The sequence below is a fragment of the Primulina eburnea genome, chromosome 2 (assembly GCF_022965805.1).
Source record: "Primulina eburnea isolate SZY01 chromosome 2, ASM2296580v1, whole genome shotgun sequence".
NCBI lineage: Eukaryota > Viridiplantae > Streptophyta > Magnoliopsida > Lamiales > Gesneriaceae > Primulina > Primulina eburnea.
The window spans coordinates 20,629,204-20,641,767 of record NC_133102.1 but is presented as its reverse complement, the minus strand read 5'-3'; the positions used below and the strand labels follow the sequence as shown (position 1 = coordinate 20,641,767).

General features: G+C 33.8%; 1 protein-coding gene across 1 annotated transcript; it reads right to left on the bottom strand.

Moving 5' to 3' along the window:
- Positions 1 to 3,677: 3,677 nt before the first annotated feature.
- LOC140824164 (uncharacterized) lies at positions 3,678 to 4,142 on the bottom strand. Its single transcript, XM_073185761.1, has one exon. The coding sequence runs from the start codon at positions 4,140 to 4,142 to the stop codon at positions 3,678 to 3,680; it is 465 nt and encodes a 154-aa protein (XP_073041862.1).
- Positions 4,143 to 12,564: the final 8,422 nt, after the last annotated feature.

Here is a 12,564-nt window from a genome sequence, read left to right as displayed (position 1 = left end):
CCATCCCTGAAATCAAAACAAAACATACCAATCGTGAAGCATGGTAGAACCGAAAATCTGTGCAGAATTATTCCTTGTTCTAGTTGCTTAAAATTTCGGTTTTGCTCATTAAAACATGATCATGTACTGAAAAATAATTGATAATAGGACTTGATTGAGGTTTGAAAGAAATCTAGACATGCCTGGTTTCGTTTTGTAAGAAAACGAACGAAACGACGACGACGCGGCGCGGAGGAGTGGAATGCTTCTTTCCTTTCCTTCTACTCGATTTTTCTCTCCTCTTTTAATCTATGAACCTCACGGTTTTTCTACTGAATTTCACTCTGAATTTCGAGATTAGGGAGGGGAGAATGATGGTTGGAGAGGTGAGGGGGAAGATCCACTAATAAAGGGATTAAAATGCAAGACCAAGTCTCCCTCATTTTGAAATTTGAATTGTGGTTTGCTATCAAATCTTTTTGGGGGAATGAGGTGGCCGATTTCTTCAAGGCTAGGAATGGGTTAGGATAAGCTCTAATAATTAATTAAATGGTTCTCCCAAAAATCATAGAATTATCCTACTAATTACATGCAAAGAATGGGTCAAAAGGGTGATGAGTTGGCAAGGCAATACACTATCAACTAGGGGCCGAACTTTATTAATAAAAATGAATGGGAAGTGTTGTTTATTTACTAAATTAATAACTCTTAAAAGCCTCACTAGTCCCTTAAATAATTTAGTGAATAAAACCCTTAATAATAGGAACTTAATTGAATTAATTTCCTACTCAACTCAAGTAACTAAATAAATTCTCAAACCTTCTTTTTAACTTAACTCAACTTACTTGCTAGCTAAATTAAATTCTGGAAATATTTTCTGAATCTTAAATTCTATCTCAAAGTTCCAACTCCAGTCTGGCCTCACTGAAATAACTAAAATGAATAAAAATCAAACTGCTGGCTAAAATAATTAACTTCAAAGAAAAGCATTTAAATATTCATTCAATGAAGTCAATTTAATTTAAAATACTAGAATTATGCATGGCTTATACGTAGACTGATTTACGGGTTTTACACAATCTATCGAGACTCATACTTGGACGCTATGACACAGACTCGACTCCATAAAAATGCCCCAACCGTTACCAAAGAAACGATGCACCTCACGTAAAGTAATGAAACACATAAACTCAAATTTTGACACCAATTGTTTCCTACGATTTCTAATGCAACCAACGACTATCGACACGAAACGAAGCATCGAAACTCATCCCAAACTCATACTCCATATACGTAAACACAGCAGTGATCACCCGACGGTTCCCAACGAATCCTGCAACAAATAAACTTCAAGAATGCATCAATAACATATTTTTCAGAAAAAGCAGTTTGAGCAGTCCCACGAAAAATACCATAACTCACTCAATATTTATCCAAATATTTAGAATTGTATATCAAATCGAAGGTATCAAAACGTTCTACGTTTCATATGTTGAAAGTTTTCTCAGAATCACGACAAAAAAATCACAGTTTTGAAATTGACAACAAAAACGTGATTTGAGATCCCAAAAACGTTCAAAATGCGATCTAAACCATTTCTGCTCAAACTTTACACATCACACATGTATTTTACGCATAATAAATAACACAACACATAATATGACGAGATTGATGCATAAAAGAAAGAATATACGTGCCTTTTGATATTTAAAACTCACGATACGGCGATACCGAAGCAGAGACGGAGTGAGGCTTATCCGGGACGAACGTGGCACTATCTTCTTGCAATAAAAATCACCGAAAACTTGTTGGAAATTCAAAAGGGAGGGGCGGCTGCTCTAAGGTGGAGGAAACCTAGGTTTTTTCTCTCCAAAATATAAAAGATCTGAAAATAAAATGTGTAGGTGTGTGTTGTGTGTTTAAGTGTGTGTAAAAATGTGTAAGTGTGTGTGAGTGTGTGAAACATGTGTCTGTGTTTTAAATTAGGAGTAATTTGTGCTAATTTAACTAATTAAAATGCTAACAAAAGTTAACTCACACTAATTTTAAACAAATTCTCAATTTAAAATAAATACACACTAATTTTCTAAAATTCTCTTTTTTAACAAATAGAATGCACAAGCCAACTTTAGAAGTTTCAAAATTATAAACTCGCTAATTATATAATTTAAGCTTTAAAATGCTAAACTAAATAAATTATTTAAAATGTCCGATCCTCAACTTAAAATAAAATACTGTGTTTTAAAATTGCGAAACTCGTCGTCGGTCTCCTTCCCTCGATCCCGCATCGAATAATCGCCTGAAACATGAAACTAGAGAAACATTTTAACGTTCATCGCATAATTATAAATAATTTAAAAGAACGCAAGTTTCACAAATTATGCATCACTAAACTCATTTTAAAATTTAATAAATTATTTAACAATTAAATAAATGCATGAGTTTTACGTGTACTGAATTTGGGCTCTACAGGTTAGGTCTAATTTTTGAATGATTTCCAGTTGATCCTGACTTTCTGCTGGCCCAACCTGAACCATTGTGAGTGGTTGTATTTGGCCTGCGTCTGAGCCATGATCGGTTGGTTTTAGCATTCTCAATTTCGACGTATCCTAAACCTCATCGCCTTATGTTGTTTTCAAGATTTACATTCTGAGTGCTTTTATCTTCAGTCTTATCATGTTCATATACCGTACTAGATCTGACAAATTTAATTTGTTTTAAACTGTCCTTCTCTAGTAGCATTAATGAATGCTCCAGAAGTGCTGCATTCATTAATGCTATAGCCTAGCCCGGTTCTGTCTCCGGCTGATTTTTGCATTTCATGCATCCTATTAAGAGAAACAAAGGACTTGTTCCAAGTGTTGACTGTATTTATCAACCATTTATTTTTTTCAAAGTATCATGGAACAATCTTCGCAGGTCATCGTTCTCAGCTGTTGACAGACGTAACTTTACTCTCAAACTGCTAATCTCTTTTTGCTGCGAACAGCTAGAGAGAGTTAACTTGTTTTCCTAGTTTTATTTTTCTGTTTTGGCTTCATTGAACTGCTGTGATAGCCTCTTAAACTCATTTACCATGTCGTGAAGTGCGGTGACAAGAACTTCTCGTGTGAATTCATCAGAGTTAAAGTCAAATACCATTTCATCAGTAGTTTCTTGATCTTCTTTTGCCATGAGACATTCTACTTTCTCATCTTCGCTTTCACTTGAAGATTCTTCAGAGATGGACTTTTCAGATTCTGATTCAGCCCATTTGCCTTTATCTTCTTCTGCAACTAAGACTCGCTGACTTTTATTTTTGATGAATCCTTTGTTGTCTTTAGCTCATCTTCTGTCATTTGATTTCTTTTCATCTTTCCTTGGCCTGTTGCATTCTGCAATAAAATGTCATTTCTTTCCACATTTTAAACAAGTTTGACCATCATCATTATGGTACTTGTTGAAGTGAGGTTTATTCATATGTGATTGATTCTTGCACATGAATTTACTGAATTTTTTAACAAATAAAGACATGGTTTCATTGCTTCATTGCTCGGCCGATTTCTTACTTGTGGACTCTTCGACCGGAAGAGTCACTGTGGTAGCCAATGCCTTCTTTGTTGAGAGGTGGATGGTTCTCCTTCAGTTCATATCCCAAGTTTGAACTCATACGCTTTAAGATCGGCGAAAAGGTCATGAAGTTCCAGCTTGTTTAGATCTTAGGATTCTCGCATTGCTATAGTCTTTGCGTCCCATTCTCTGGGAAGAGCTCGCATAACCTTTAAAGCAATTTCGCGATTAGAATAATCTTTTCCTAATGAAATGAGTTCGATAATAATACCGCTGAGACGTTCATCAAATTCTGCCAGAGTTTCTCCTGGTTTCATTTTCGCATTATCAAACTTCTGGATGACGATAGTTAGCTTGTTTTCTTTTGTCTGATCGTTGCCTTCACATAATTGAGTGAGTTTTTCCCATATTTCCTTAGCAATAGTGCAAGTTTTGATTTTGGCAAACATATTTTTGTCCAAAGTCTTGTAGAGGATGTCTTTTGCAACGTTGTCCAGATTTTCCTTCTTTTTTTCTTCAGCTGTCCTTTCGGATATGTGTTTCTCCACCATCTGAGGAGCACCTTCGATTGTAGCGGCAGCTGTATTAACTTTCAAGATTTTCATCAGGCCCATCAGTGATAATATACCACATATCATCATCTTGGGCTGCTAGATGTGTCTGCATACGAATTTTCCAATCATCATAATCTTCTTTAGAGAACATCGGAATTTTATTGAAAGAGGCCATAAATGTTTAGAAAGATATCAGTGTTTGAGAAAACCCCGCTCTGATACCACTTGTTAGGATCGAGAAAGAGTTTAGAGAGAGGGTGAATGAACTCTTTCAAATTTTCTCGTGTAAAGTATTGGTTTCAACTGTTTTTAGGGGGTAGAAAAATTATTCTCAAATGGTTGTAAAAGTGAACCGCTATTAAGTGCGGAAAGCAGTTCACAATATCCAATAGAAACTTAAACACGTTAACATGCTTAATCAACTGTTAGATACTAGAAAAACAATTGCTTGCGATAAGTAAAGTGACACGAGATTTTTATGGATGCTCGGAGAATGAATACTCCTACGTCACCCCTTCTTCCCTCTTAGGAAGGATTCCACTAAAATACTTTGGCTTTACAAATGTCTTTCAACATCCCACTTCAATCAGGACTTATCACACTGCCTGTTTTGGAACTCTTAGTGATCATTTTACACTTCTGGGTTTTAAGAACACTTAGTTAACCAGATACCAAGACTAAATCAAATAACCCAAAGGTTACTGATATGAACAATTAGTTTGGTTTGAGTAGCACGAAATTGATCCTTAGAAGATCGAATGTAATGAAGTTCAAATCATGCTGAAAGAGCGATTAAGTATGTAGGCTTTTGATAGCGCTCTGAGATCTTTATGTATGCTAGCAATGAGAGTTTTAGCTGTGAAAATCAAGAGTGGTTTTAGCTAGCAAACTCCTCCGTTAATATACACAATCTTCTTAACGGTCGGGAAGAGCACAACAACGTTAACCTGATGCTCTGAACAGATGTATCACTGTCGTCTTTAAGAGCATTAAGTGTTCTTCAATAAACTCATTTAATGTTCCTTTTTGCTCAGCATATTTCTGAAGCGCTTTTCTTGAGGAGTTCTTTTTATGGTAACTGTCTTTTTAGCATCAGAACTTGAAGTCTATACTTGGTCTTCCTTTTCTGGGATAGATATATAAATGTGAATCATTCTTGGAACTGAAGTATACTTACGTTGACTTCAAGGCGGTGTAATACTTTGAATGTATTAAATCGGTCAGAGAATGTCTTTGAGCAATAAATGGTTATCTTCAAAGATCCGGTTTCGAGGAAGATCATATCAGCGGTCTGAAATACGCGGTTGAGACTTCTTTGAGCTTAAGCTAGTTAGAAAGATATTCTCACTATTGAGCTGGGCGGTTTGAACTGATATGTGTCACATATATGAACCACAGCTGTTTTCGTGCTCTCTTGTCTTTGTCATACACCAAAATTCTTGGAAATAATATTTCTTAACAATACATAGTTTGTCATCACATCCTGTAAACTGAGTTGTGCCTGATAATTAATTAGATGAGCATTTGAAAAATTATCAGAAGTTCGATTCCCTTACTAAAACTTTCTTGAGCGATCATGTCGCACATAATTTGTCCAGTGTTATTTACCTAACTAGCGTAATTTGCAAGCTATTGTATTAGTCCAATAATTTAAACATTGCGCACCGAAGATAACGACTGTGGATCCTATAGTCGTAAAAAAGACTATAGATCTAAACAAATTTGTGCATATATCCAATAATGCATCTCATATATCATGAGAAATGAAGTGTTCTGCTATATTATTATTACACAATATCTATGGCACAACGAACCTATTATGTAAAGTTTCTTACTGAATAATACAAACTAAAGAAAAATTACATAATATATGTAGGTCTTTTGTGAGACGGTCTCACAAATCTTTATATGTGAGACGGTCAACCCTACCGATATTCACAATAAAAAGTAATAATCTTAGCATAAAAAGTAATACTTTTTCATGGATGACCAAAATAAGAGATTCGACTCACGAAATTGATCTGTGAGACTGTCTCACAGTATGTTGCAACTTTTTGTACCACTACCCTAAATAAAACCCAATCCATTCATTTCCCACTTTTATAAAATCAATTATTCTAGCCATTTTAATGTGTACCACTTTTTATTTTTTATTCTTTATAATACAACATGCCACGGAATTAATAACACACAATTAGATGACTTAAATTAAAATAACTCAGGATTAATTATGCACAAGTAGAAATACTTACTCGTACAGTGCCTCAGGACAAAATAATCACTAGAAAACAACTTTCAGTTTATAAAAACCAATCACTAGTGATTATAATGAAAATCAATTTTCTCAATACTTTGAGAAAATAAACTGTTTTCTAAAACAACTAACACCACTAAAACGCAATCAAGAAAGCAAAAACACAGTGCCAAAAACTGGAGTAAGAAAACGCAATCTTCAACCAACAATTCCACGCGTGTTATCTGCAGATGTCTCCAACAAACACGACAACACGTGAAACAGCACGAAACGTCCCTCTATCTTTTAAATCTTTAACACCTTAATCGTCTTCGTTTCTCCGCCCCAATCAACCACCGATATTCTTCTGAAAATCTTTAAAATATGTGATCGAGCAAAATTACATAATTAATCATTTAGTCTATCATAATATATCATTCATGCTTCCAAAATTATTTAATTAAAATATTTTAGCAATTTAATAATTTTCATGAATGCGGTCTACGTGGATTGATTTTCGGGTGTTAAAAATCCTCTCCTCTTAAATAAAATTCCGTCCTTGAAATTTGTCAAGCCTTGGTTATTTAAAACAGCTTAGGCTCGTTTATTCACTTCAGACTTACTATAATCGACTTAAATTTCGCACTATCACGTTTCCACTGCGTACTCTGATCTGGCATCTTCTATTTCTATACATTTATACCAATTATTTTCTCTCAATAAAATCAAATATTTAACTAACTCTACATCCTCTATCAATTATAAAGCTTAAACTACCTTAGTTATTTTTATCTTCCCAAAGATTAATTAATTGGTTGAATTTACCTTAAGTCGTCCTGATCATATAATTTAATTTCCCCAAAATATTTTCTAATTCCAAACCCAATTTTGATCCATATTCATCCTGTAATATCCCTGATTATAAAACTCTGACCGGTACTTATCAAAACCTCATTCTTGTATATACCAAGCATATTGTCCTTACACTATCATCAATATACATAACTTGTTTTCTTAAATCCCAAGAATTCTAAGTACTCAAACGATTCATGTCTATCGAGTCACCATTTCACAGTATGATTTAATTCTAAATCCCGCCATAACATCGATCACTTATATGTAATCTCGAAACTCAAGATTATGTCAAATGACCTTATACTTACAGAAATCTTAACACCCTAGGGAAGAAAACCTTTACCTGCCTTCCAATATAATTTTCTTTTAGTACCGTATAAGTTCACAACTTATTGTGCTACTCTTTCACCGATGTCTATCTATGTTTTGTGACTTATTTTACGTACGATAGTTATCTGTTTGTTATCCAAAAAAATTAGAATAATTTCTTTAACCTCGAAATGTCATTCCTTAATTTATTGTAGTCAAAATAATTCAAGGTCCTACATGTCTCATTTAAATGTTTAGCATTCGAAAAATCCCAACATATGCAATAAATGTCTCCTGACAACAATTATATTCTTAATCGCTAATTAGAATTTAGATTCCTAATTTCATAATCTCCAAAAATAAATATTTTATGACCTTATAAGTTATTTCTTAACAATTCTCAAAATTTCTTCATCGTTACAAGGTTAGCGACAAATTTTAACAACAAAATTCTTTCTTTTAGCTTACTCCCCAAATTCCACAATTACCTCGTAAATTCTCACATGATGATTTCTTAAATCCTATAAGCTGAAACTTACGGAAATCATGCGAACCCTATATTCTTAGTTTGTAACCCATGGTTCTTTCATGATATTTCCTCAATAGTTTACGCCTATTAAATCCAAAAATGAAAATATTGCTGTTTAAATCTTATGTTTAACATTTTTACTCTTTGTGTTTCACGACATACTCTTATAACAAATGTAATAAAATTGTAATTCTCTACAATTCACTAATATACCCAAAATTATTAATTTGACGAATCTCACTTCCTCATCAAAATCGCAAATACCAATATTTCTCGTTTCTCCTATGACATTCTCATGCTTACATATCGGTCTAATTTCCTCAATCACAACTCCTTATGTATCCCTTAATTGCTAATTTACTTGCTAACTACATTCAAATAGACTTTTTTATTTTTCTGAAAATTATAATCTAAATCTCAAAGTTCTTGGATTATTCGATTAAGCACAAATTATCACATTTCTAGCCCCTCAAACTATCGAATTTAATGAAAACCGGCTCCCACAACTTTCGAAAATTGATAAAATGACCCCATAATTTTCCTAAAATTTTCGATCAAGACCCAAAATTCTCAAATTTAGCCCCAAATATTTTCATTTTAGCCCCCAAATTTTCGGATTCATACAGCTAAGCCCATATATTTTCTGATTAGAGAAAAATCACCATCAATATTTTCGAAAACTTGCAATTAAGCCCCTTAAATTATTATAATTCAGTCCCTAATCTCACGATTCCTAAAAAAGTTCAACCCATAACTATCAAGTTCGAAATTCTCTTCATGCACAATGTAGAATTCTAAACAAGCTGTCCTAAATCACCAAGTTCAATTCACCTCAACTTAATCCTAGGTAGTGCAGAATTCGAGATATGAAAAACCAAATTCTCCTCACATCTTGGAAGCATAACTGTACACACCATCCAAACCACGTAACCAACATGCATTTAATTTATAAAAAATGCAACCTCTAGTTTTCTATATCATAAAAGCATTAAAAAAATTCAGCATATATGTTGGAACTTTTCAAGTTCGCAATCTTGATTTTGATGTTAATAAAACTTGTATTTTGTGTTACTAATAATTTACCTTGGTGTGCAGAAGCTAGGATCAGTTACGAGCTGTTTATATCGCAAACTGAAGACCCAATTGATCGCGCAAACTGAATCAGTCGAACTGATACGTCAAGCAAGCAGTACAGCTGATTGTCCAGTTGATAGGTGGTTCAGCAGGAGAAATCTCAGAAGCCTGGCCAGCCGAAGGAGTGTTCAACTGATGCAGAGCCCAACTGACTAGTTTAACTGAACGAGAGTGAAATCTGTTCAACTGACGAGTCAACTGATTTCACCAGCCCAACTGAATATCAGTTCAGCTGACTAGTTCGAAGCATCAGTTAGAATCTATCAGTTGAAGATCAAGACAAGCTCATTCTAGTGGATTCCAGCTATGCACAAAGGTACAATGCAAGTGTCCAGTCAAAGGACAATAATGAATGTTGCATCAGAGTATCAAAGACAAACTTTTCAGAAGGACAGTCGAAAAATCGAGACACAAAGTTCAAGAAACGAATTCAAAATGCAACATATACAATAATTGAGTTACACTGTACGATCTATCTTCGCGCCTATAAATGAAAGATGAAGATCAGTGAAGACAAGAGAGACACGAGAGCATAAATGAAAACACCCTAGAGAGTGTGGTAAAAAAAAAGAGCACGCATATTGCACATCAGCTTTCAGAAGCAATCAGCCCAGAGAGAACTCGTCATAGTCTTATCAGCTTAGTTTAGAAGCTTATTTCCCTCTGTGTGTGAGAACTGATGTTCTCACACACGAACACACACCACCAACCAAATACAGTCTTGCACAAAGACATTAAACTTGTGTATGTATAAATCAAAGTATTCTAGTGAATCCTGACCGAGGGGGTAGAAGGGGTGACATAGGAGTATTTGAAGTCTCCGAACATCCATAAACATATCTTGTGTATTTAACTGATTAAATGTTGTTTTAAAACTTCTTGGATCAGCAAGAGAATCTGTCATTTCAGTTGTCATCATAACTGAATTGATGTATGCGAAAACCGATCTCTCTTATTTCAGTTATTCAGTTTACATAAGTAAAAGCGTTTTCAAATATAACAGATATTTTCACGAAGGATTACTTCGAGTATTTTCCGCTTGGTCTTCAAACCAAACTCGATTTAATTCATCGGTGTTAACATTCTTAGAACACGAGTTATTGCAGCTCATTGGAGAATTTAGTGTTTGAAGCATCCCAAAGATGCCCAACACACGATCCTTCAATATAAATTTAAAGTAGCAAAAACTCACAGACTTGAGGCGTTATATCTTGAGCTTTTTGGAGTGGTAGTAACACAATCCTTTTGGGAATTCTTGGCTCTGATACCAACTGAAACGTCCCTTTATCTTGTAAATCTTTAACACCTTAATCGTCTACGTTCCCCCATCCCGTCCAACCACCGATATTCTTCTGAAAATCTTTAAATTATGCGCTCGATCAAAATTACATAATTAATCATTTAGTCTCTCAAAAAATATCATTCATGCATCCAAAATCGTTTAATTAAAATATTTTAGCAATTTAATAATTTTCGTGCATGCGGTCTACGTGGACTGATTTTCGGGCGTTACAAGCACTCTTCAAAACAACAACGTCCTTGTGAAATATTTTACTTTGAAACTCACGACGTGCAAAAGTGCACACAATACGCAGCTACGAAAACTTTCAAGCGAAGAGTCAAAAGCCACGAGAGCAATAAATCGAAGAGCGCCCCTTTTCTTGGCTTGATTCTCTTATTTATAGTTTTCTCATCTCCTAGTGTTTATCTTCACAAAGAAATCTATAAGATATGGAAATCAAGAGTTCTAGTAAAAACAATCTCTTTTTAAATCAACGATACCATATCATAAAAATCATTATCATAAATATCATATCTAGAAAGACAAAACCATAATTCAATATCTCATAAAATCTTATATGTAAAAAAATTAAATTTAAGGAGAAAATTATTTCAAAGAATACATTATATCTTGAAATCCAAGATATTTTTAATCGGGTAGAAGAAAAAATATCTGATTATAATTTGCTAAGATCGGTACCCAACTATTATATATCTTTTAATTAAACCCATTAGTTTAAAAAAAAATCTAATATCACAGTCCATAACTAAAAATTATACAGATTATCTATTATTTATATTAAATAAAAGTTTTAACTCTGAATGGGTAAGCAAGCCTGGACCTCAGGCCTATGTCCAAGGAAGGGACAAAAGCAAAAAAAAAAAAACACACACACTTCTAGAGGGCCCAATATTTTCCCTTGACTCAGGCCATGATATTCTTAGGTATGGCACTTGGGGTAACCCACGTTTGAGTAAGAGGCTCCTTAACTCATATGATTTTTACATCGAGAGATATGTACAAATAGGTATTGAAGAGATGACAACAAGATTAACACTGTAGCATAGCTCATAATATTTCTATGAGGAATATGCTCCATAAGAAAATCGATCATGTGATGTCTTCTCACGTTACCTCAGACCTTATCAACTCATCTCTGCCACCGGGCATCTATTATTTATATTAGTTTGAATTAACAGTGGGTCAATAATTTGCTATTAAAAAGCATTATTATATTTAAAATTGAGTCCCAAATTAGATGAGAAAATTACGTGGTTGACATATATTCAAAGAGGAATCAGATACGTGGCATTGTTTTACCAAACTTTTCTTTAGTGGCTTTCGCACACATGGAGGTTATTGGTTTCCAGCCTATATACCATCTTCAACTCAAACTGAGCTAAGAAAAGGAGAAATTTAAACTCCAGAATAATAATGAACATAAGGTTCTTATTTGGAAATTTTACAAAACACAAAGAATTTACGAAAGATATACCAAAGAAATTAAACAACAGAGGATTTACCGAGGGCTCAAAGAATCATAAATTCATAAAAAATCACCCATGAACGCCTTAAACGCCATTTCTCAGCTAAGCCGGCTGAAGGGCTACAACATGAATTTATTTTTCCCAGATAAACTCGAACCTTGTGTTAACCATTTCTTGGTTCATCTTTTAACTTATGTTCTAACCAAAAACACTTATATTACATTAAATTCCAAAGATTTAAATAAATATTTTATTATCTCAATCTGATTCCAAGTTATAAATATATATAGATCATGGCATAGTAGTTAATAATTTAACACGAATACTTTAGCCTGTCATTCAGGCTAATCTATGAAATGTAAATATAAAGAACAGTAAACAGAAAATAAAAACCATAAACTTACAAAGTAGTTATCAGAACACTTGAAACTTTTATTGATAATTCAGAAGGGTTTTTACAAGAAGGCAATAGAGGGGAGCTATAACAGCCTAAAAATCCTTACTTGGAAAATTTGCGGAAAATTTTAAATTTTTCTTTTTAAATAATTAAAATTTCCTCCTTCATAAAAGAACTTATAAATAAAGTTTGATGTTCAATGAGGCAGCGGAAGAAATTAACATTTTCGAAATAACGGTAAAAAGTTTTTCCAACA

What these genes read in the sequence shown, in the direction of transcription:
- LOC140824164 (XM_073185761.1), bottom strand. Translation starts at nt 4,142, where the DNA reads ATGGGCCTGATGAAAATCTTGAAAGTTAATACAGCTGCCGCTACAATC.